Raw genomic sequence first — 23,634 nt, 5'->3', positions numbered from 1 at the left:
TTGCATCAAGCTTGTCCCACAGTCTTTTGTCCCACGGTCTCATCTCTATGCACATGCCCACTTGCATCAACACCTGGATTCTCGAGAATATGCTCGATGTGCTTCTTTGAAAGCCATGCGTCTGCAGGGGTCAGCCACCATGAGACGATGGCGAAGATGGTAACAGCCGCCATAATTACGGGGGCATCTGCGATTTTGTCAGCACAGAACACATGGATGCAGCGAAGACTCACAATTCAAGGTGGCACCAGTGACCGGGAACTCATACGGCGAGAATAGAACAGCTACGACCCAGCCATTCCAGAAAATTCCAATGAATTGAAACGGCTTGCTCAATCTTCCGAGATTCCAGCGAGGCTTTGGAAAGGTTTTTGGAGTAAAGAAGAATCGTCCTAGACAGATTAATCCATATGCCGCTGCAGATGGAACGCCTGCTGCTGAGATCAAGGACGTGAAGGCTACGGCGGATGGAAGAATTGTGCAGGTGACGAGAGCTGCAACTCCCCAGATGACAAGGACTGCGTTTCGTGGTTGGCCTTCTCGTGAGACTTGTGAAACCCAGGAAGAGAAAGGGAGGACGCCATCTCGAGCCACTGCGAAAACGAGTCTCGAAGCTGCGACGATAGCTATCGCGGTGTTCTTCGGAATGTCAGTAAAAGGTGGTTCAATTTCGAGGCAAGCGGGGTAACTTACAAACCATAATGCTACGATGCATATGATATTCATGAATATATGACCTCCTTGTCCCAGAACAACAGCGTAGAGCGGGACAAAAGGCTGCGGCGATCCAAACGAGAACAATATATCAGGGCCAGGCTAAGGAATCAGTCAAAACACCACGTCCAAAATCTCAGCTCAACTTACAGCACAGAACAAGAACAAAATAATAGTAAAGAATCCGCCAATGCCGCTAACAATCGTGCTCCAGAAAATTCCTCTTGCAGCAGTAACGCTAGCATTCTTCGTCTCTTCAGCCACATGACCTGAAGCATCAAACCCAATCAGGATTCCAGCAGTCGCGAGGTACGAAAGACACCAATTCCATCCCGCAGGGGCTCCGGTACCGTTATACGTCGTCATGAATGCTTCTTCAGCGGTTCGGAAACCATAAGTGTTTGCCGTGCCAATGGGAAGCCAGATAATATTGAGGAGGAAATCGAGGACGACGAAGAAGGATGAGAGGTAGAAGACGTAGCGAAATAGACGTGCTGTATACTGTCAGTGGTGACAGATGGTAGGATCTTGATAGTACAGACGGGGGAGGAAGTTCACAAGTACTGCGAGAGCGAGGAGAATTTCGGTGCAGATCCATTGCACTGCTCGAAACTTGACGCTGCTAGCGTCTGAAGGGAAGTTCAGGTTGAAGACTGTGATTTCCTGCCAAAGGTTAGTAGTGAGAACATCGTACGCCGAGGCATCTTACCGATAGCATATAGTTCACAGCTGCTTGAGAATTGCCTTGGAATTTCCGATTAGTGGGAAGCCTCTGAAAGTGGGACACGGAGATTCTTACTAGCACAAAAAGTCGTCCAAGCAGTAGTACTCCACCAAGCTACGACAAAACCAAATAGGCGACCATACTTCGGGCCACCGGCTTCTGCTGCCCAGAGATAGATTGAACCCGCTGACGGTAGTGATGAACAGATCTCTGCAATCACGGCAGCAGTGATGAATGTGAACACACACGTGACCAGGTAACTCGTCCTGGAATTTTGTTCAGCATTTGACATTAAAAGGTTCCAGAGAGGTCACACCAATATGCCAAGTTCCCACCAGCGGCAATTCCAGTACTGAAGGTCACTCGTACCCCTCCCACGAAGTATAGGGCCGCTGGATAATCTCAGTTGAATTCCTTTCGCTTGGTCAGGGGCATATCACCGAAGGTCGTTGAGAAGTTTTCAATTATTCCGTATGTTCTATGAAGGACCTGATAAAATCAACATCACTGATGAATGGGTCGATTGAGGGTGCAGTTACTGGTTTATATCCAATGCTTTCCTGGTTAGCACTCCAGTCAGCTGACGTTGATCATGTCTTTCAGCCTCGGATATTTACCAGCAGAACGTCTTCCTCATCTTCAACAATTTCAGCTTTTCGCCCTTCAACAGGCCGAGAGTTATGCTCTCCTGGGCTCCAGGCTGGTGGCGTCTCAGCAGCCGGCGCGATGGGAAGATCGGAAGCTGCCATTGTCTGTGCCTCCTCATACACTCATCAGGAGCAAATTAATGAGAAGAAAGAAGATCTTTGAAGAAGAGTGATGAGAGAGAGAGACAATGTTTGGATTTGTTCAAGTATATCTGATGAAATTTTATCGGATGAAAACGACATCAAGCTTAAACGGTACAAAGTGAAAAATGGGGCTACCCGCTTACCACCGTGACTCTTATTGGCTCACAAGCTTCTCGACGTTGGGATTGCCTTCATTGGGACTAGGGCATTTAGTCATTCCGCTGCCGACATCACATCGCGCTCCAATCAGACCACCATTGACCATAAGATTGCTCCAATCCGTATCAGAAACTTACAGTTTTCAGGCATCCCGGCCCATTGGCGACCGAGACGAATCTTATCTCCCGGGAGCTCGATTTGAGGCCCCGAAATCACCAGGTTTTTTATGCTTGATAACGGGACGCCGACATCTTGTGTTATATCGGCCGTTAAAAAGCCTTTCGCAGTCAGAAGTATCAGACGATGCGTGCATACTAAATCTCACTGCATATTCCCGCAGAATTTGAATCTGGCAGCTTGCTCTTCAGTCGGGAATCGCTTTCATTTGAAAAGTACAGCCTGTTGAAGTCTCGTCCCAATTACAACGGCTAGCTCAAACGCCCACTTCTCCATCTCCATCAAAAGAGCACCAAGTTTTCCAGCCGGTAACATTCTTCGCCCTTCAGAACTTCACATCAAATTTCCAACTCAATACTTCGTCTCGACCGCAATCTTCCCTTCCCGATCCACCAAAGCTGCGTGTGCTGGGCTCCTGACTTTTATGGAAACAGGAAATGGTGCCCATCGGTGCTCCAGCCAGTCGATGGCCAGTGTATCGATTGGTTGGCCCTTCATTGAGTTAGTATTGGCGGTGTCGAGTATCGCAAGGGTGCTCACTGGAATTTGTTCAAATTCAAAACAGTATAGTAACCTTGCAAGTGCAATCCAGACGTTTGATTCTCCAACGTTGTATCCGGAGCATACTCTCCTTCCTGTGGATGGAAATTGTCAGCATATATCTGATATTTAATTCTTCAATAAGCCGTTCCTATCACTTATTAAAGATTCTCAGCCAATTAACGCAGCTAGCGTATTATCCGCCAAACAGGAATCTCATCAGGGAAAGCCAGGAAATACATACCAGGACCAAAACTCCAATGCCCCTTCAAAACACTATTCAAATCCGCATTCAAAAACCTCTCCGGCCAAAACCGATGCGCATCCTCATACTCCTCATCATTCAACGCAATATGCAACGCATTCCACGTAAACAGAGTCCCCGCAGGGAACTTGTACCCTTCGTACTCATCGTCCTGCGTCAGCATATGCGGCAACCCAATCTCGGCAAATGGTCTCCATCGAAAAGCCTCTTTCACACATGCAGTGATATACTTAAGGTTCGGCTTGTCGTCGAAAGTCGGAAGGCGCTCAGCGTTGGGTCCACAGACGGAGTCGAGGGCTTTCTGGGCGGTGATTACCCAGCGCTTGTCGGTTGCTGCTGCGGAGAGCAGGATGCTAATTGCCATTCTGGAGGTGTCACTACCTGCTTCGAGAAGAGAACCGAGGGCGAAGAGTCTTTGTTCTTCGGCGATTTTAGCGGTTTCTGGACTGCTGAGGAATTCAGTTGCGAAGCATTCGCGAGCAGTGCCTTTCTTCTCTTTTTCTTTCAGCTCAGCGACTTCTCTTCGATATACTCTTGTTTCACATTAGCATGGCTTCATCAATTTCGGTGCCAAAACTCACTTCAAGCACTTCTGAAAAGCTCTCTCTCCTCTTGGTCTCCACCACTGCAACGGCTTTGGCAAATTCTCCAGCGCAGGAAGGACGTCAGCGATACTAGCACCAGGCTGCATCGCATTCAGAATCTCAGAAGAAGTCTCCAACAACTCCGTCGTCCTCGGATCACCAAGCTCCATCCTCTTCCCAAACACCACGCTCAAGATCACCGAGTTGGCAAATCGCTGGTTGGCATTATACCACTTATCTGGATTATGCAGATAATCATAAATCAGATGTTTAGATTCCAGATCTTGGAATGGCTGGAACGTCGTCAAGTTCGTTTTGTTGAGGATGGCATGCATGATTTTCCGCAAAGCGCGCCACCGGTCGTTGTACGGCATCAGGAGGATGCGGTTCCCGCCCGACATGATCTTGTCTGTCATCGGCTGGTTTGGACGTGAGGAGTATAATATCGAACGCTTCTCCATGAGGTCGTTGACTACTCGGCTCGAGTTCAAGAATACCCATGTGTTGACGCCGATTTTACACGTGAACCTGACTTTCTAATCAGAATGGAGATCAAGTCATGTTTGGAGCGTCCTCACATCTCTCCGTATTTCTTTGCTTGCTCAATGCCCCATAATCCGCCTTTGCCTGGTGGTATCTGGAACGTGTTGCCAACCACGGGCAAACCGGGTACTCGTGGTGGGAGTTTGTACTTCTTGCCGCCGACATAGCTGACGAATATTCGCTGTAGTATAATCACCAACACAATCGAAGCGAAAATAGTCTTTGCGGGCAGAGACCCGTCGAGAGGCAGAAAGGAGAATGCCATCGTAGCAGCCTGTCTCTCATTCCTTCAGCAGCCGTCGAGAAGGGTAGAGGCACCAATTGAAGTTGCTAGGACGTAACAACTAGACGAGAGTAGAGAGTGTTAGGTAGTGGTGTTCAGATGCCGCTCACACTAATATCACTATTCAAACAGACATAACTTTTATCACAAGAAAGACGAAATAAACAGGTCTAGCACATCACCAAAATGGTCACTCCCGTCGGCTCCATCAACCATGAAACATTTCTCCAAACTACCATCAACAAGGATGACCTTGCCAATGCCCGCGATTGGAGAAATGCCGTTATTCTGCCAAGAAGCACAAGGTAGCTAACAACGCGAGGTTGGAGCTGCTTGACCCCCTCGCTGCATGTGGGGCCCCGCATATCTTACCCCTCTCTCCTTTTTGGGGAAGCGAGAAGCCACACTATAGACCATCCTACCGAGCCCGCTGGATCATCTTCGTCCCCGCACTCCACTCCATTCGATGCGGAGACCTACAGTAGATTGCGCGTCCTTGAAGTGTAAAAGAATTTGAGGCTCATTTGAGATTTTGGAAGTTCACGAATTTTCTGACGTTCTTGGCGACGCAATGGGTATATTTTCCGAAAACAGCTTGCTACAACTACCTCCGTGGCAGCTGGTGGTAGCAGGACTGATCGTCGCCCCACTCGTTTTCGTCGTGGGATTCTGGATCTATACCACACCGAATACTCTCACCGATTCTCGACGGAAATACCTCCCACCAGGTCCAAAGGCTCTTCCTTTCATCGGGAACTACTTTGATCTTGGCGACAACGAAGCCGTGCCTCGAAAAGCTGCTGCGTGGGCAAAACAATATGGAGATGTGTTCTACACGAAAGTTGGAGGCGCGGATTACATCTGGTTATCCTCTCCGAAAGTGGTGAAAGATCTCATGGACAAAAAATCCGCCATCTACTCCTCGAGACCGCCTGCTCCGCTTGCCTCGGATGTGGCGTCTGCAGGAAGGAGGCAATTGTTCATGCCGTATGGCCCGCGATATAGGACTGTACGAAAAATCGCTCATTCCTTGCTTAATATCACCATGTCGACCGGATATCAGCCAGTTCAGGACTTGGAATCGAAACAGCTGCTCTTCGACCTCTTGCATGACCCAGAGCATTTCTATGACCACAATCGCCGCTACTCAGCTAGTGTAATCATTTCCATCACTTACGGGCACCGAATCGCGACTTGGGATAATCCGCTCGCGAAGAAGGTCTACCAAGTTGTGAACAATATGCAAAATTACGCAAGTCCGGGAATGTGGATGGTTGACACCTTTCCCTCGATTCAACACCTCCCTCAAATATTCTTCGGAAATTGGCGAGCGTTTGGGAAGAAATGCCATGAGCACGATGCACCGATCTACCTGGGACTCTGGAACGATCTGAAGAAAGAAGTGCAAGAAGGAAAAGCGAAACAATGTTTCTGTAAGGATTTCTATCAGAGTGATCCGGAGAAGCTGGGCCTTGATACCTTGCAAGCGGCGTATCAATGCGGTGGGCTCGTGGAAGCTGGGTCGGAAACCACGTCTGCGTATTTGAATACGTTTCTCTTATTCGCAGCAATGGACGAGGGGATTGTGAAGAAGGCGCAAGAGGAGTTGGACAGGGTAGTAGGGTTTGAAAGGTATCCTACTTGGGAGGACGAGGAGAAATTGCCATATATCAGGGCAGTGATCAAGGAGCTGTTGAGGATGAGACCCCCGAATAAAATTGGAATGCATCATGCGACAACGGAAGATGATTGGTACGAGGGCATGTTCATCCCGAAAGGATCTGTTGTCATTCTCAATTGGTGGTAAGTCCCTTTCTCGCTTTCTGACATAGTGGAAAGTAATCAGAGGCAGGGCAATCAACTACGACCCCGACCGCTGGGAATCTCCCCACGAGTTCAAACCGGAGCGCTATCTGGGCTATGATCTTCCAGCCGCAGCATACATCAACATCGCTGATCCCAACGACCGAGACCACGTCTCATATGGTGCCGGCCGACGAGTCTGTCCCGGTGTTCACGTCGCAGAGAAGTCCTTGTTCTTGAACATCAGTCGAATCTTATGGGCATTCAATATATCGAAGAAGAAAGTTAATGGAGAAGTCAAAGAGCCTCTGAATGCCATGGTGCCGGGCTGGATGTGTATCCCACAGTCATTTGAGTGCGATATTACGGTCAGATCTGATAAGCACGCAAAGATGATCGAAAAGATCTGGAGTGAGGCTTCGGCTGAGATTAAGTTGGATGAGAAAAGAGGGTGAGATAAGCGAGTAATGAATTAACATATACAAACTTACATGGATTAATGACAAACATGTTCATAAGCCATTGGCATTGGTGCAGATGAGTATGGATAAGCCCGTTGATCCGAGTATATACCATCAAATGCCGCATTCTTTTAGGCACTCGCCAAGGACATCCAATTGATAAACAACCAATGCCGGGGAGGATGTCATAGTATAATATCGATCCCGCTTTTGTATTTCGCATGCACGACATCAATAAAGATATAGTACTGCATGGATACTCATTACAATCAAATAACTCAAATCTGAACTGAACTCTGCTTCTCAGTCTGATACTCCATGGCCCAAGCCAAGAACTAGAACATACCCCAACAACTCCAACATTTCCCCAAACCAGGGAACTTTCCTCAGCCCTCGCAAATATGCCGATCTAGACCCTCCCTAAACTCAAATCTGGTACTTGACAGCTCGCACTAGCTCTACCCCAGATGTGGGGCCGCGATCACCTCCACCGCAACCTGAGACAACATCAACACTATAACCTGGGGTAAAGACGTTGGGGTAAGTCAGTAGCTCATCCGTGGCAAGCAGACCAATCAGCTGCCGCAGAATAGAAGACATCAATTAATGAATGTCGATGGCTGGTTGTGTACCAAGATATACTGTGAGATGTGACTTTGTATAAAGCAGGCCCAAGAAAAGGGGAAAGATCTACGAGGTGCAGATACTTGCTTCTCTCTCTCCTTATTTCACCTATCGACCTAACCTTTCATCTCAGCCTGAACAAAAATTTCATCGCTCATCATGGGATTCGGTTTCATCCTCGAAGACCATGGCGGCCTGCCCCGCGTCCCAGGAACAATCATCCTCGAAGAAGACATCGCTCACAGCGAAGCCACGACCGGTGCCTTGAAGCATGGCACTGGACGCTCCTCGCACATCGTGCTCACGCCTCAACCATCTGATGATCCCAATGATCCTTTGAATTGGTCTCAATCTCGCAAATTGACCATTATGCTCATCACCGGCATGGGCACCATTCTCTACGGTGCTGTCTTTGGACCATTGCTGAATGCTAGTTTGGTGGTCATCGCTGAGGATCTGAATGTCACCATCACGGATATCACGTTGTTGAGTGGCTACCAGGTGTTAGTTGTTGGGTGTACAGCGCCGTTTGTTAGTGCGTTCAGTAGGAAGTATGGGAAGAGGAGTCTGTTTGTGCTGAGTGCTATTTCCGCTGTGGTGGGGAACATCATTGGTTCGACGAGTCACAATTATGGACAACTGCTCGCTGCACGCATCATCCAGGGATTGTCGGTCAGCACATACGAGTCGCTGCTTTTGGTGGTCATTGGAGACTTGTTCTTTGTCCACGAGAGAGGAATCTACACTTCAATTGTCAGTTTCTTGCTCGCCGCAGTCTCGAACTTGGCTAGCGTGGTGTGTGGACCGATCACCAACAATCTGGGGTGGAAATACTTGTTCCATATCTTTGTCGCCCTTTCGGTGGTGCAGACACTGTGCCAGATCTTCTTCGTGCCCGAGACGACGTATCGCAGAGATCAGAGGTACAATATTGGAGAATTGGCAACAGACAACTTCGATGAGTTGGCCGCTCATGAACATCGACATGAGAAAGAGCAAGTCCAGCAACTCGAAAGCGTCGCAACACGAACTTCTATCCCGAAGAGGAAGACTTTTTGGCAGAATATGAAGCTCTTCGACGGAGCGTACTCGGACGAATCACTCGTTCATCTCTTGATCGCTCCGTTCGCAGTCTGCATGAATATCGCAGTAGCATACATAATCGTTGTTCAGGGATGGTTCGTAGGTCTTTATGTTGCCATTGCGTTTGTTCTGGCCCAGATCTTCGGCTACCCACCATACAACATGAGTCCAAGTGGCATTGGATACTTGTCTTTGGGACCATTCATTGGTGGTCTCGTTGCAGTCTTACTCTTCGGCGCCATCACCGATCCCCTCATCATTTTCATGACGAAGAAGAACAAAGGAGTCTACGAGCCAGAATATCGACTTCTTATTGCCGGGCTGGGTTTGATCAGCGGAGCAGGACTCTTTGGCTATGGCCATGTGACCCAGGTCTACGGGAGTCCATATGTTGCAGCCACTCTCCATGCTTTTGTCCTCTTTGGAGTCATGGCTCTTATTGTTGCAACTTCAACCTATGCCCTTGATGCGTATAGAGACATGAGCAACGAGATCTTCATCATGGGCATGCTATTCAAGAACTTCTTGCTGTACGGTTTCACATATTTTATCAACAACTGGTTGGCTAGAGCCGGACCTCAACAACTATTTTATGTGTTTGGAGCGACAGGATTTGGGGTAATGGCAGGAATTCCAATAATGTACGTGCTTGGGAAGAAGTATCGGAGTTACTGGTGCAGGCACAACTTGCTCGAGAAGTTCCACATCAGAACACACGCAGAATAAGAGATTGGGGACGCATTAGTGTAGTACAGATAGCATTTTCAGCAATTTCGAGCTCAACTGACTAGTATATCTTTGATACACTTGCTCTCAAAGAGACATCCTGCATGTGACAATGTCGTGTCGGCTGTCGGATGGATGAACCCGAGATCAAACGTCCCCGCGTTTCCTGTCCGCCACCACTACAGAAAATGCACAGCACCGGAGCACCTTCAGGTCCGACTCCGACCCTAAGAGCTCAGCCAAGGTAAGCTTGCTGAAAATGGAGTTGAGGGGCCGAGGAAACTTTGCATTTCGACCCCACCTGGAAGTGTCGGGGTTATGGCTGCGAGCCTCAAATATTCGAGACACGACCCCACATGGTACCTGACCCCGCGTTGGAGAAAATGGGCTGAGAAATAGGATTGTGGCCTGGAGCTTTCGCTGCCATTGTAACAAAACATATGTCTTTCAATGTATTGTAGGCTCCAAAATCTGTTGATAATCTGAGTGGCACCAATCTGGAATCTGGCATTTCCTGCTCTGAGATAGTTCCAACTTACGCAATGGCGAACCAAAAGCCCATTCGAAAGGTAAACACAAAGTCTAGAGAGTCGGGTGCCTGGCGACAACTAACGATAAATCCCAGGTCATCATTGTCGGTGCTGGTCCGTCGGGTCTGTTGATGGCCATTCTTCTCGCCAAACAAGGCATAGAAATCCAACTTCTCGATGGAGCAACAGAGCTTGACAAGAATCCTCGGGCAGCTCATTATGCGCCCAGTGCAATTCGCGAACTTCGACGAGCAGGCGTTCTGGACGATATCAAGAAAGATGGCTTCATCCCAGATGCCGTGTGCTGGCGTGAATTTGATGGAACGTATATTGCTGGCTTAAATACCGACATGACAGACCCAGATGCGATGCAGGTATTGCCATTGGATAGATTGGTGAAACTGTTATTCAAGCATTTGACTGCGCTGCCAAATGCTGAGGTGCAGATGCAGCACAAGGTCGTGGGTATCGAACAAGACGAGAAGGAAGCCAGAGTGAAGGTCGAGACGCCAGAAGGAGTGAAGATGTTCTCGGCAGACTATATCATCGGAGCAGATGGCGCGAACAGCCAGATTCGGAGGTCTCTATTTGGTGACTTGGAATTTCCAGGGGAGACGTTGCAATACCAGATCATTGCGACAAATGTAAGTTTAGTGAATTACTTGACAGAAATAGCTGACATAACAGGTATACTACGACTTCCACAAATTCGGCTACGTTGATTCAAATTTCATCATAGACCCTGAAAATTGGTACATGGCAGCAAAAATCACAACCGATGGAATGTGGCGTGTAACATACGGTGACAAATGGGGACTGTCCAACGAGGAATATCTAGCAAGGCAGCCTCTGAGATACGAGGAGCTTTTGCCTGGAAAGCCAAAGCCAGGAGACTACAAACTCGTGGGGGCGAGTCCATATAAGTTGCATCAAAGATGTGCTCCGAAGTTCCGAGTTGGTCGATTCCTCCTCATAGCAGATGCTGCACACTTGTGCAATCCATTGTGAGTCTTCGGCCATTGTTCATGGGTTGGTTCTGACCGTGATAGTGGCGGGCTTGGCTTGACAGGCGGCATTGCAGATGTAACCAGTTTATACGACTGCCTCATAGCAATGCAGAGTGGTCTGGCAGATGATTCGATATTGGACAAGTATAGCGAGGTGCGAATCAAAAAATGGAAGGAAATGATTGATCCGATGTCGAGAGCGAACTTCCGCCGAATATGGGACGAGGATGCCGTTACTGAGCGGAACGAGTTCTTTGCCATGTGTAAGAAGATGGTGAACGACGAGGAGATGCAGAAGCAGAGTGCAGGCGTAAGTTGATAATCCGTGAAGAAGATTATGCTAACACAAGTCAGTTTACACATCTGCTAAACGAGGATTTCTCGCCGTATTTCAAGCAGCAGACAAATGGCACCGTTGTAGCATAGAATCAAACAAATTGACTGGAAAATTGAAGGCCCATGAAGTGAAGAATGACTGAGTTAATACCGAATTTGACGGAATTGCTTCATCGCGTTCGCCGATGAATACGCTGAGCCCAAGCACAGCAATTACACACGCCATCAAAGTCACCTTGAATTTATTCCAACATGGCTAGACTATGCACAAATTGATTTCGTCTGGACTCATCTCCGCTTGAGCACCGTTACTATCGCGAATGTGTTGGCTGTAGAAAGATATGAGGATTTCGGACTGCTGTCGCCGTCTAGTCGCTATCGTCTTCGTCGACGTCCTCCTCTTCCTCTTCCTCTTCAGAGACATCCTCTCCATCAAACAGAGCATAAACTTTTTGCAAACCCTCCATATCAACATCATCACACTCCTCCTGCAACTGCCATAACTTCTCCCACAATCTCGATAACGATAACATGACCGATACCAAGACTGATATCAAGACCAGAATAATCAAATATTTGGATATCATCAAGTTCTGGGTCCTCATCTTTGCTGTGTTTCTCCAACTCTTTGTTTATGCCCGTTTCCATACCGAGGTCTGTTTTGTAGGCACGCCAAAGCAGAGATTGTACGCTGCTCTCCGGTAATGCCATAATCTTGCGTAGCATTCCTAGCTCATCCTCATGGGTGCGCTTAGGTGGTGGCATCGGGGGAGGGAGAGGATCTGCTTGCCCATCGTCTTCTGTCTTGACGAAGACATCATGTTTGCGTTTTGTAGACGATCGCGATGAAGCCATTGCTGCGGATAGCAAATACCGATCGATTGTGATGAAAGTCTAGACGTTCGAGATTTTCGTATTGTGGTGTCTCTTAGTCGATGAGCTGTTATGCGGATTATGGTTTAGGATTTGAGGATTGTATGAACGAACCCGTCGTCGTTGAAAAGGGTTTCGAGTAACGCTCGGACGTTACACGAACCCACGTGCCTCCAAAATGATATCTTCACTCGATAACATTAACTACCTAAGGCACAGATGTGACACAGCAAATAGTATACTTCAACATCCTTTCGAGAAGTTTCATACCCTTCAAGGTTCAGACAAAGTCGACACTTCCCAGTTGCGGAGGCGGGCTACTTGCGGGAGCGGATGCATATGCGGACATCCTCAAGCTCTCATTGGCTGTGTTTTCTATGCTCAAGCCTCCAACATCCGCATATTGAAATGAAGATTTATTCTCAATGAGTTGTTTTCGTTCACCGACGGCATGTTTCTATCTGTGAGAATGTGTAGATGTCGCGTGGACTTGTTGGAGCTCAACAATTCTTCCTCAAGAAGAGAATCTGGGGATATATAACATCCAATTCCTCCCTCCCCACACCTCTCAATCAACCTTTCTCCACAAACAGACTTCACATCAAACAAGATGGGTTCCATCCACCAAGACCGCAAACTTTTCACTCCTCTCCAAGTCGGGGACACGACGCTCTCCCACCGCGTTATAATGTCACCCCTCACACGAGTCCGTTGTCCAGGAGGCATTCCTTCTCCTGACGTAGCTGAGTATTATGCTCAGCGAGCAACGCTTGGAGGTTTGATTATTTCAGAGGGCATGCATCCTAGCTTTATGGTTCGTCTCCTCGAAACTTCCCCTTCCTCATTAATGTGTTAACAAACTATTCCAGGGCGGAAACCTCCATAATATCCCAAGCATGTATTCCCCTGAGCACATTCGGAGCTGGAGAGTTGTTACGGATGCCGTGCATGCTAGGGGTGGGTATATGGTTTGTCAGTTGTGGCATGTTCGTCTCCTTTCCCACTCCAGCGACATAGAAACTCTAACTGATAGCGATAGATCGGTCGATTCGGAACCTCTCACACCTTAGGTGGTCGTCAACCTCTCAGCGCCTCGGCCACGAACAGTAATCTCGTCAATAGATTGACGCCTAAGGGTCAGGTCCCGACGGAGACGGCGAAGGAGATGACACTTGAAGATATTAGGGACACGATTGAGGACCATGTTCATGCTGCGAAGTGCGCTATCGCTGCTGGATTTGACGGTGTTGAGATCGTGAGTCTTTCTTAGAGCCCCTTATTTGTCGGGAAGAAGCTAATGTCATTTGAGTAGTCCTCTGCAAATGGGTACCTCTTCGACCAATTCCTCAACGATAGGACCAATTTGCGAAAAGACCATTACGGAGGCACCGAAGAGAACCGCGCTCGCTTCATCCTCGAGACTCTTGACGCAATGGCCGCTGAAATCGGTCATGCAAGGACCGCCGTCAGGTTCAGTCCGTGGGGAACAGTCATGATGCCTCTAGCTTCCGATCCAATCTCAAACTGGACATATGTCTTGAGCGAAGTCGAGAAGCGAGGTCTCGCGTACGTCTGCCTCACTCAGCCTCGCGCCGATCTCTTCTTGTCTTCTGACAAGAAGCTGGCGACTTTGGCCAAAGCATCTGAGGATGGAATAATTGCTGCCGAGCCCGAGGATATTCACTTGAAGCATTTCGAAAAAGTGTTGAAGGATACTCCGACGTTTGCAACAGGCGAGTATGATGGCACAAATTGTTTTGATGAGGTTGAGAAGGAGGAATTGGATGGTGTTACGTTCGGCAGGTGGTTTATCAGTAATCCAGATTTGGTGGAGAAGATTAGATTGGGATTGAGGTTGACGCCGTGGGATCAAACCACCTTCTATACACCTGGGCCGAAGGGTTACACTGACTATCCTGTTGGAGAAGTGGATCCGAGTGGTCTTTGATAAGAGGGAAGTTTGGGTTTGAGTAGATGAGACGTCAATGGACTGTTGAGACGAGCCCATATGACCTCCGATTCTCCTCGAAAGTGTTTAGAAGTTTCCCTTTGCAGTTTAGATCAAGCCTTCATATTAGTTCGAGTTCTTACCTGCACGTTTCCATCTCTTGCTAAAGTGCTTCACCATCAACGTCAGGGAATCTGCAGCTGTGATATGAGAGTAGTCCCCTGTTTCCTTGAATAGTTGGTGTCTCAGGGTTGCAGCTCGAATCAGCCCATATGGGGGAAACGGAGACATAGCATCGACGCTGACTTGCTCGATTCGCGCATTGAAGCGAGTACATAATCCATGTATACGTTCGAGGGAGGATCGCAAAGATTCTGGCTGATCACAGTTGAGGTACTCTTCTGAGAGTGAGGTTCGTGGGCGTGACTCGTGGAGTGTCATCATTGCACTGGATTACATCAGACAGATTTAAGCATTAAAAGATTCATTACTGACCTGAAGCACATTCCAAGAGCTCCACAGTACATTGGCCAAGGTTGAGGCGTTTCTTCTGGCAATAGCATTGAAAATGCTGTCAGGGTCCTAGCGATTTGATCGGCTTCATCGGGATCTGGAACACTGGTTCTTGAATCATGCAGATGCATCATCAGGATATGGAGCACATGTGACACTTGAGCTTGCCTTGCAAATCCACCAACTCGTATGCTGGATGGTGTAGAAAGATTTAATGGTTTGGCGGACGATAATATCTAAACCAGATCAGTACTACTGCTGTTTGACAAACTGCGAGCTTACCTTGTTGTCCCAAACACTGCCATCACGTGGAAGATATTGAGGAGATTCATATTGGTGCGTGGCACATGAACCCTCCCCGCGCTCGATTGTGTAGCTTCTGCGCCGTTTTCAGCTCCGTCCACATCAACATCGGAAGGATGAAAGGCACGAACGTACCGGTCTAACATGACAAGACCCCACCATACACGCAAGCCAGCTTGAATCTTCGAATTGATATTCTCGTCATGGCAGCAGGGGTCATTGATTTTTTGATTCAGGCCAATCGCGACAGCAGCCCTCGTAGTCGCCGCCATGGAGATAAATGCCGCAGGCTCAATACCATGACCGGCTTCAAACAATGTCACAAGGAGCCTTGCCTGAACAACTTCCAGCGAATGAATATTCGCGGCCTCCACAATAGCGATGGCACTCTTGACCAACATATAAAGGGATGAGAATGATTCGTCCTCTGATGGCATTAATGTGATGAGAGCCATACTTAAAGACAACAGACTGTACTCAGCGTTTGGGTCGGTGTAGGTCGAGGTGAGTTGCTCATAGTAGGACACCTCGGACAAGATTGGAAACCAGCGATGGACACTTCCGAAATAGTTCTCAGCTATCACGCGAATTGCTGAGATATCACCCACGGCATGGAGAAGTCGACCTGTGATAGCCTTGTTGACATCAGGTTGCAAGCAGAGTGGTGGGGTTTCTGGAGGCGACAGAAGAGTGACCGTCGGTACTTGTAGAGGAGTACTGCTGAGCACAACTGAAGTGTCATTTCTCCGAGAACGAGGCTCATAGTGACAAACGCGGCCAAGACTGCTTCGACTTTAGTTCCCGGTCGCCATCGGCCTCTTTTGGTGATACGTACCGGTAACAGAGAGAGCAGCTTGGCTTGATTCTATCGCATTTGCGTTTGCGGTCTCGGCATGCTATGCAAGCCTTGCTTGCAGTACCAGTATTGATCATTGCATGCAACATGAAACCAGGTCCTTCGCACTGGTGGCACTTGGAGGGATTTCGGCCTCTGTATTCCTGTGAACATATTGATCACTTGTCATCCGTGGCAAATTTTGTTGAGGTTCATTGTTCAGTAATCACAATCATGGTCGGAATGTCGCGACGGAGGAAGGCCGAGGTTTAAGGTGAAACCACTAAAACATTCGAGAACATCTTCCATCCCACTTTCTTTCTTTCTTTTCTACTGGTATTCATTTGAACACTTCCAATTGCGGCATGCGACATGCGACATGCGACATGCGACATGCGACAAAAGATTCTGTTGCTGTTTGATTGGCTAAATCAGGGGCCTAGTGTGGCTCTGAAGATCCTTTTAAGCGTCATGTGAAGTGGGCCTGTTATCGAACACTTCAAGTCGAGGTGCTCTTGCTTTCATTTACTTCTTCTATCTTGTTCTAGATACATTTAGGAACATGCGATGCGGAACAAGAACCTTTTTTCCCACGCAATTAGCCTCGATGAGAACATGCAGTGGGGTCTGAGGAAGTGCTTGTCGTCTTGAGGCTGCGTCGGTCGAGTGATACTTGCCTCTTGCTCTCGCCACAAACTGTTTTCTTTCGCTCTTCGCTTTTTTTGAATGAGTAATTTCTAGTCAGGCTGCTTCTCTAGTCAAGACAATTCAACACATCCTCGTTCTCGAAATGCACCACTCATAAGTGCTGTCTCATATATGAGTGACTCTATTAAAAAGTATGGTGGACGTGTGCGCTCGATGTAGTCTTTCGAGAAAACCACAATATGAGAAGGTCTTTTCGATCGACTCTGTTCACGTGTGAGAAGTGCTTTTTTCAACGTCTAAGTTCTACAATACGTAGAAAGCTGAGGGCTTGAGAGGCCATTGAGATGAATTGCCGGTGTTGGCCGAGGGAGAGCTCCAGATTGAAGAGAACATGAAAGAGGCGTGACTTTCTAAGATCCCCCTATGTCTAAGACCAAAAACGGTGAGGGCCAACGGATCTCCTTTACCTCGAAGCTAGGTAATCACAGGTCGAAGTATCACGTGATAATCCCCTTCCCTTCTGCCATCGAGCCATCCAGCGTTCTCGAAATTCATCAAGCTAATCGAACATCTTGTTTCCTGAAGTGTCAGAGTCCTGCTGGTACGACACTTTTTCAGGTTGTTTCTCCCACTCCATTCTCGGTCACGTGGGTGGCTGAGACCCCACCAAAAAGGAACGCGCGTTTCTTTTCTTAGCAACAGCATCTCAATCATCCGAGTCTTCCACACCACCAATTTGCAACTTACGACGCCGGCCTGCAAGGAACGCGGCAAAAAAATTCTGATGGCGCATTCACTAGTACTTAAGTCTCTCACCTGTCCCGTATTCAACCACAGGTGTCTGTCTTCGAGCCCCAACCTCTTGCGTAAGCTCGATGAGAAACCATCTTCGGCAACCGGCAACGTCTTGCTCTGCCATCTCCAGCTACGGATAGGTATCGCAACTCAAGCAAAAGAAACAACATGATCCGAAATTTCAGTGAAGTTGGGAAACCATAGAGGTCTATCAGCTCAATCCGAGTTAAGGAGATCATATCATCACTCCCGAAGTTTCGAGATCTCATCACGGTACAGAGGCGTTGTGACTTCACGGTCACCAAGCCCGATGTACCCGACCGTTACGGTGTCAGCCTTACTGTCAAGTGGCCCAGTAAATGTCAAGGTCCCCACACCATTGTTGGCTCTCGAACCCGGCAACGAGGTGCTTGTGCCTAGTGGTAACCTGCGTCGAAGATAGTGTGAAGACCAGGCACTCGAGTCATTCGTGTTCGTTGCTTTCTGCGGGCCTGCATTCTCATGATTTGTGTAAAGCCAATTTAGGCCGATTTGATACCTGATTTTGGACGAGAATTACGCCTCTCGCATTATTGTTCGGAAAGCTCTGGTAAGCACAGCCGAAGAACCATCACACGATCTCTGCTAGAAGTGGGAATTCCTCATAGTCTTTTCAACGTCATCGTGCTCCTAGAATAGCTCTGTTCTCCGCCTGTCGGATGAGTTCTAAAGGTATATGAAGATCATCCCCCTCATTATGTGTTTCATAAGCTCCAATACAAACGTTAATTCATATCCACTGTCGTTTACTTCACACTCGCTATAATGAAGTCTTTCGTTGCCCTCAGCTTGGCCGTAGGAGCCTATGCCTCTTGCTGCACTTTTGATTTGACTGCTTCCGGTGGAAAATCCGGAACGGTGGGTCGACTCAGTGATGGCCAACTTCGGATTGGTGGAGGTTTGCCTCAGACAAATTTTACCATCTGTGCCAATGGAACCGTCACTGACGCTGCTGGCTATGGATGTATCTTGACTCGTAAGTTTGATCTCACTTCATGAAAAAGTGAATACTGACATGTGGATAGCTGAGGTCGAACAATTCCAATGCGATCTTAACCAGAGCCCCATGTCTGGTTTCTCCATCATCGGCAATGGTACTTTCGAATACTCTGGCAGCTCTGTGTTCTATGCTTGCCCTGCTTCAGACACTGAATGGAACATTTATACCACACCCGTCGTCGGTCAAGCAAAGTGCGTTGAAATCAGCCTTGCTGCAAGTGGCTGTGCTGCCAAGACTTCGACCTGCTCATCTGGCGCTGCCTCGACCATTACATCCACGGAGACCTATACCATCACCGAAGCTTCGGAAGGTTCCACTGTCACCGAATTTGCTACGGTTACACAGGAGGCCACCACGACGGAGTTTGCCACCGTAACAGAGGGAGGTGCCACTGTGACTGAAGCATCTACTATCACAGAGTATGCTACCATAACAGGAGAAGCTCAAACAGTCACACAGTATGCTACCGCCACCGAAGGAACTGAGATAGTTACACAATTCGCTACCATCACAAGAGAGGCTAAAACCGTCACTCAATTTGCAACTATAACAGAAGAAGCTTCTACTACGGAATTTGCTACCATCACAGCGTCCGTTACTATTACCGAGTGCGAGGCTACGTCTATCCCTGTTTCCACCCCTCAGACAGAGACTACGGCTCCTGTCAGCATTCCTGTTTCCACGCCTGTTTCTACATCAGTCGAGGAAAGCACGACTTATGTCGAGAGTACAAGCTTGATCTTTACGCCAAGCTCAACTCCCCAGGTTCCTGAGAGCACGACTTCCACCGAAATCGTTAGCACCGTGATGTCAACGTCCTCGATCCCAGTTTCGACAGCACCCACCACTCTCTACACCAGTACCCAAACTTCGTCCTACATTTGGGTTAACTCAAGCACAACTGCCCCAACCTCAACGACCTCATCAGCCTCGACATGTGTCTCCACTGCCTTGACTGGCACATACACAGCAGGGAATTACCAATACCCCCACTTGATCGTGCCAATCTCGTCCACCTCCCCAGATACCGCTTACGGCACCCAATACTTCGGAACTATTTCCTCCAACGTATCCACGATCTTCAACTTCGACATCCCAGAGTCCTATGCCGGAGATACTTGCAGCCTGATCTTCTTGTTGCCTCTTCAATCCGAGCTCGAGACATCCTCATACGAATTCTCTGGCACTGGCGAAGTCGAGTTCGAGCAACTCTCCTCCGCCGCCACCACCACTATCACATACGACAATGCCCCGTCTGTATCAAGTGACCTTGGTGATTTCACTCTCACGGAAGGAAGCAGCACTCTTGTGTCTACGTTCGCTTGCCAAGCCGGTGAGACTGTGTCCTATGAGATAAAGGCTGTTGGCGATACCTACCTCTATTTCTTCCAGGATTACAACCCAAGTCCTTTGGGATTGTACATCACTTACTGCTAAAGAGTGGTTTAACATGATGATGATATGACCTTGGATCATGGGAAACGGGGCGCGGGAAGGATACATCTGGGTTCTACTACACGACATACGAGAAATTGATAAGTATAATGTTTTTGAAGTCATGCTAGGAATAGATAGCTAGGAAATCAGATAATCAAGTCAAACACTGTCAAAATCATTCTTTCACGTGACTTCTCACTAATCTCAATGTGTCGTCTCATTGTCACCTTCCTCTTCCGATTGTTCTCCATGCTCACAAGATTCAAAATAGGAGACATTGGAATCTTATTTCAAGCTTTCTATGTTGCATCATCTCAATCCCAACCTTGGAAGATGACTTTGCTGCCAAACTGGCTAGCGCCCTCGGCAAAAGGGCTAAGTTCTCTTCTCTACCTTCTTGATCTTCAACATCAACTTCAAAACTTCAAGTCAAACCATTCATCTAATGTTCTTCAACTTGAAGACTCCTTTCAACATGCCATAACTATAGTATATTGTATTTGAATCGTGCGGTCTTGAGCCAAGCGCGAACACGAAAGCTCATGTTCCCTCGGCACATCGAGTATGGGAACACAGATGTTCTGAAATGGCCAGCAGACTGGGAGTGAAATTTGGCCCCACGCCCTCATATGTGTGGCATTGGTGTTAATCACTACTTCGAGTGGTTCAACCGCTATTCTCTCCCCGTTCAAAGACTCTGTTTGGAATTATGGCAGATGCTCGCATACCTTTCGTGGCAGGCAAAAAGGTCGTTGTCTCCAGCGCTGGCATAGCAGGTCTAGCTTTCGCAATTGCTTCGCAGAAGCACTTCTCCTCCCTGGGTCCAAGCGTGCCTGCGCCCAGGGTCGAGAACTACGAATGAAATGACCGACCATCAAAGCTGCCTTCCTCCAGCGAAGGTCACTCCATGTCGATCTGAACTGACGGTCGTCCAGGCGGAATGCAAATGTTGCAGAAGCTAGGACTCTTGGACCTCTTGTGGAGTCGCATTCATCACTGGCGTCCAATGCCCCGACATTGTGAGTTTCTGTTTGCAGAGTAAAGACTGAGAACAAAATTTTAACTTGATACCAAAGATTCTTGTGATCATTAGGAATTTGGACTGCTCTCTTAGGTACGAAGTACTGCGGATGATCCCAGAGATTTTGAAATAGCAAGTGGTTACTCCACGCAACCCCCACTCGAATATCGTTTCCCCATCTTTGGGCGAGATGATGCCAACGGAGTTGGCGTTTCCGCGTATGCAAGGCCGGGTCCTTCATCCTTGTTGCGAACGCCTCCATTATCTCTACCAGCCGCTGTCAAATTCCACCCGACGTGGGAGTGAGGCTCTGCGGAAAGTTTCTACTAATGAACTTTAACCTGCTATCCCGCATGTTGTTGGTGGTTTGCGCCAAGCGAAAGGTTGAACAGAAGTGGGTTGGACCGATGCATCTGGAAGGACGACAAGAATCTGCTCACTTTGGAGTGCTGAAGGCTCCACTGTATCGGCTGTCAGCAATATTTGGCATGAACGCCGAAGTATCGAACCAGTTACACGGTGCGCGGGGAAGGTCCGGGTCCTCAACCCTGAAAGCCCCACGCTCAAGGACCCTGTAGACGTGCAGATAAGAATACACATCTGTACCACGTAAGAAGTAACCCTGTGTGTGTCCCCATACTTCAAGGACGACGGAAATCGAACCCTCGGTACCACGCTCTCTTCCTTCCATTCTGCCTTTTTGCGATAGTTTTGATACCCAAGTGTCCGCTTTCGAATTACCTCGCATCAACCATGTCCGAAGAAGCTCAAGCTCAGCCAACTACTGCTGCAGTGGAGTCACCCCGCTCCTCTCACCCTGCATCATCGCCTCGAAGTCCGACAGAGGCGGTAGCTACCGCGGGGACGGCTATCGAGGCTGAAGAGGATGATTATGCGAATGACTCTGCTTACGAAGGAGACTCTATTGCAAGCTCAACTACATCTATTGGTTCCAGCGTCTTGAAGTACCGCGAAGAAAATGGAAGAACGTACCACGCATACAAGGTATGCTTCATTTCAATGCGTCCTTCACTCACGTTGGGTCATGTCTGAAATGCAATTACTTGTTAGGATGGATCATATGCACTTCCTAACGACGAAGTCGAGAGCGATCGACTAGACATGCAACACCACGAATTCCAGTTGATGTTCAATGGCAAACTCTTTACAGCCCCTGTACCTGAGACGAAAGTCCTCCATCGAGTACTCGACGCCGGCACCGGAACAGGTATCTGGGCGATAGACTTCGCAGACGATCATCCCGAGAGTTCTGTTCTAGGCGTCGACCTGAGCCCAATACAACCCTCTTTCATTCCACCAAACGTCAAATTCGAAGTCGATGATTTGGAAGCGCCGTGGACCTATACACAGAAGTTTGACTTGATCTATGGTCGAATGTTGATGTGCTCTTTAAACAATTATCCTCGGTTCTTTGAGCAGGCTTTTGCGAATCTTGCACCTGGGGGTTTCGTTGAGATGGCGGACCCAGCCTGGCCGATCAAGCTGAATGATGGGGAGTGGCCGGAGGATTCTGCGCTGCTGCAATGGTAGGTTTTGCCTAAGGCCGAGTCGTGGTTCTGTTCTGATGTTTGGATAGGGCGAATTTGTGGGGTGAGGGCATGGCGAAGATGGGTCGTTCAGCCGAATGTGCGAGATTATATAAATCGCAGATGGAGGCGGCTGGCTTTGTGAGTGTAACGGAGACGACGTACATGTAAGTGTTCTTCTTTCTATCGTGCCCTCATCCACACGTCAAAGTCAGTTGCTGACCCTCTCCAGTGTGCCCAACAACCGATGGCCAAAGGACAAAAAGCTCAAGGAAATCGGTGCGCAACTCCGTACTTCCCCTCCATCTCTTCAGACTAACATGTACTAAAAGGCATGTGGCAATGCGAAAACATCGCTGGCCCAGATGGAGGTATCGAAGGTCTAAGCGCTGCGGTCTTCACACGAGTCCTAGGTTGGTCAAAATTGGAATTGGATGTGTTACTAGCGAAAGCGAAGGCCGAGCACAGGAACACTAAGATTCATTCTTATTATGAATAGTAAGTTTCCTTTCCAGACTTGAGACAACGGGAAGGGATGGCGAGATGTTTTATTAACCCAATTAGTCTTGTTGTTATAGGTCAGAAACCAGAAGAGTAGTGGTGTAATTGGAAGAATGTCCGGACGATGAACCAGGATTTTTTGTAAATGAAGTGGAAATCATTGCGTCCAAGTATGGAGCTGAACAAGAACTATGAGGTTCTCATGAACTCACTGCCATCAAAAAGACCTGATGCGCGAATACCAAAAGTCGTTGAATGACCTGCTTCATTTTCACATTTCAGCCCTCTCCATTCCATGAGCTAAACGTTTCTTTCATGTTTCGTCCGTTAAATCCCTACCTATCACACTGATCCTCGGAGGCGCATTCCTTTCATTTCTTTCTCTTTATTCAAATTTCTGGTTTGTGGTTATTTCTGCTGCCTGGTCTATTGGTGGTAAAGTACCAAAATCGACCTGCGGCACGGCCTGAAATCTCTCCGTGGAGCAGTGCAGCATGTAGGCACCAAGTTGAGTCTAGTACCTTCAGCTTGCAAATCATCTCTGCTACTTTCAACTTTCATGAAGGTGGACAGAGTTTAGAGTTGCAAGATGGACGGAGGAGTCCAGTTGAAGGGAAATTGAGGAGGCAGGTTGTAGCTGGGAAGAGATATGGAAGTCTTGCGTGAGCGTGTCGGACTTTGAGTCGATACAAGTGAATGTTTCCTTGCCTCCAAAGACCCCTCTCTCCACTTATTTTATTCTCGCACCCAAGCGGGATAGTTGCTGAGTAATGGCTATTTCTGGCTTCGCTGTTGCGGCATTTGTTGCTATTCTTTGTAATCTG

General features: G+C 48.1%; 10 protein-coding genes across 10 annotated transcripts; 5 read left to right on the top strand and 5 right to left on the bottom strand.

Moving 5' to 3' along the window:
- Positions 1-5: 5 nt before the first annotated feature.
- LY89DRAFT_726873 (amino acid transporter) lies at positions 6-2,187 on the bottom strand (the record flags this gene model as incomplete). The annotated part of the gene is made up of 11 exons (XM_018219096.1): positions 6-187; positions 234-639; positions 694-816; positions 865-1,208; positions 1,257-1,377; positions 1,424-1,458; positions 1,514-1,704; positions 1,755-1,830; positions 1,879-1,927; positions 1,978-1,998; positions 2,056-2,187. The coding sequence occupies 11 exons, from the start codon at positions 2,185-2,187 to the stop codon at positions 6-8; spliced, it is 1,680 nt and encodes a 559-aa protein (XP_018078170.1).
- A 729-nt stretch (positions 2,188-2,916) lies between these two features.
- On the bottom strand, positions 2,917-5,248 carry LY89DRAFT_744302 (cytochrome P450; the record flags this gene model as incomplete). Its single annotated transcript, XM_018221031.1, has 5 exons — positions 4,533-5,248; positions 3,952-4,482; positions 3,350-3,903; positions 3,106-3,200; positions 2,917-3,057 (listed from the first exon to the last, which is right to left on the bottom strand). The coding sequence occupies exons 1-5, from the start codon at positions 4,760-4,762 to the stop codon at positions 2,917-2,919; spliced, it is 1,551 nt and encodes a 516-aa protein (XP_018078169.1). The 5' UTR covers positions 4,763-5,248.
- A 103-nt stretch (positions 5,249-5,351) lies between these two features.
- LY89DRAFT_726871 (cytochrome P450) lies at positions 5,352-7,038 on the top strand (the record flags this gene model as incomplete). Its single annotated transcript, XM_018219095.1, has 2 exons — positions 5,352-6,583; positions 6,633-7,038. The coding sequence occupies 2 exons, from the start codon at positions 5,352-5,354 to the stop codon at positions 7,036-7,038; spliced, it is 1,638 nt and encodes a 545-aa protein (XP_018078168.1).
- Positions 7,039-7,827: 789 nt separating this feature from the next.
- Positions 7,828-9,477, top strand: LY89DRAFT_703162 (serine/threonine kinase 16; the record flags this gene model as incomplete). Its single annotated transcript, XM_018217299.1, has 2 exons — positions 7,828-8,171; positions 8,205-9,477. 2 exons carry the CDS (start codon positions 7,828-7,830, stop codon positions 9,475-9,477), a joined length of 1,617 nt encoding a protein of 538 aa, XP_018078167.1.
- A 542-nt stretch (positions 9,478-10,019) lies between these two features.
- LY89DRAFT_726869 (FAD/NAD(P)-binding domain-containing protein) lies at positions 10,020-11,440 on the top strand (the record flags this gene model as incomplete). Its single annotated transcript, XM_018219094.1, has 5 exons — positions 10,020-10,046; positions 10,103-10,651; positions 10,695-11,011; positions 11,057-11,324; positions 11,369-11,440. 5 exons carry the CDS (start codon positions 10,020-10,022, stop codon positions 11,438-11,440), a joined length of 1,233 nt encoding a protein of 410 aa, XP_018078166.1.
- A 213-nt stretch (positions 11,441-11,653) lies between these two features.
- LY89DRAFT_679125 (uncharacterized protein) lies at positions 11,654-11,983 on the bottom strand. Its single transcript, XM_018213809.1, has one exon. The coding sequence runs from the start codon at positions 11,953-11,955 to the stop codon at positions 11,719-11,721; it is 237 nt and encodes a 78-aa protein (XP_018078165.1). The 5' UTR covers positions 11,956-11,983; the 3' UTR covers positions 11,654-11,718.
- An 850-nt stretch (positions 11,984-12,833) lies between these two features.
- LY89DRAFT_571963 (NADH-flavin oxidoreductase/NADH oxidase) lies at positions 12,834-14,171 on the top strand (the record flags this gene model as incomplete). Its single annotated transcript, XM_018208618.1, has 4 exons — positions 12,834-13,037; positions 13,093-13,209; positions 13,263-13,478; positions 13,536-14,171. 4 exons carry the CDS (start codon positions 12,834-12,836, stop codon positions 14,169-14,171), a joined length of 1,173 nt encoding a protein of 390 aa, XP_018078164.1.
- A 126-nt stretch (positions 14,172-14,297) lies between these two features.
- On the bottom strand, positions 14,298-15,920 carry LY89DRAFT_726866 (uncharacterized protein; the record flags this gene model as incomplete). Its single annotated transcript, XM_018219093.1, has 5 exons — positions 14,298-14,619; positions 14,667-14,920; positions 14,967-15,063; positions 15,123-15,770; positions 15,823-15,920. 5 exons carry the CDS (start codon positions 15,918-15,920, stop codon positions 14,298-14,300), a joined length of 1,419 nt encoding a protein of 472 aa, XP_018078163.1.
- Positions 15,921-20,347: 4,427 nt separating this feature from the next.
- Positions 20,348-21,293, bottom strand: LY89DRAFT_3376 (uncharacterized protein). Its single transcript, XM_018206832.1, has one exon. The coding sequence runs from the start codon at positions 21,022-21,024 to the stop codon at positions 20,449-20,451; it is 576 nt and encodes a 191-aa protein (XP_018078162.1). The 5' UTR covers positions 21,025-21,293; the 3' UTR covers positions 20,348-20,448.
- On the top strand, positions 21,271-23,395 carry LY89DRAFT_3357 (S-adenosyl-L-methionine-dependent methyltransferase). The gene is made up of 6 exons (XM_018206820.1): positions 21,271-21,767; positions 21,834-22,309; positions 22,360-22,476; positions 22,542-22,588; positions 22,642-22,807; positions 22,874-23,395. Exons 1-6 carry the CDS (start codon positions 21,516-21,518, stop codon positions 22,905-22,907), a joined length of 1,092 nt encoding a protein of 363 aa, XP_018078161.1. The 5' UTR covers positions 21,271-21,515; the 3' UTR covers positions 22,908-23,395.
- The last annotated feature ends 239 nt before the right edge of the window (positions 23,396-23,634 follow it).

The sequence above is a fragment of the Mollisia scopiformis genome (assembly GCF_001500285.1).
Source record: "Mollisia scopiformis unplaced genomic scaffold LY89scaffold_1, whole genome shotgun sequence".
Taxonomy (NCBI): Eukaryota; Fungi; Ascomycota; class Leotiomycetes; order Helotiales; family Mollisiaceae; genus Mollisia; species Mollisia scopiformis.
This window is presented reverse-complemented; position numbering and strand designations above follow the sequence as displayed.

Bases quoted from the DNA above. Each gene is read 5' to 3' on its own strand.
- LY89DRAFT_679125 (XM_018213809.1), bottom strand. From the start codon at position 11,955: ATGAGGACCCAGAACTTGATGATATCCAAATATTTGATTATTCTGGTC.
- LY89DRAFT_3376 (XM_018206832.1), bottom strand. From the start codon at position 21,024: ATGGAGGCGTTCGCAACAAGGATGAAGGACCCGGCCTTGCATACGCGG.
- LY89DRAFT_3357 (XM_018206820.1), top strand. From the start codon at position 21,516: ATGTCCGAAGAAGCTCAAGCTCAGCCAACTACTGCTGCAGTGGAGTCA. The intron at 22,589-22,641 runs GTGCGCAACTCC...ATGTACTAAAAG, and splicing joins CAAAAAGCTCAAGGAAATCG to GCATGTGGCAATGCGAAAAC. The intron at 22,808-22,873 runs GTAAGTTTCCTT...TAACCCAATTAG, and splicing joins ATTCATTCTTATTATGAATA to TCTTGTTGTTATAGGTCAGA.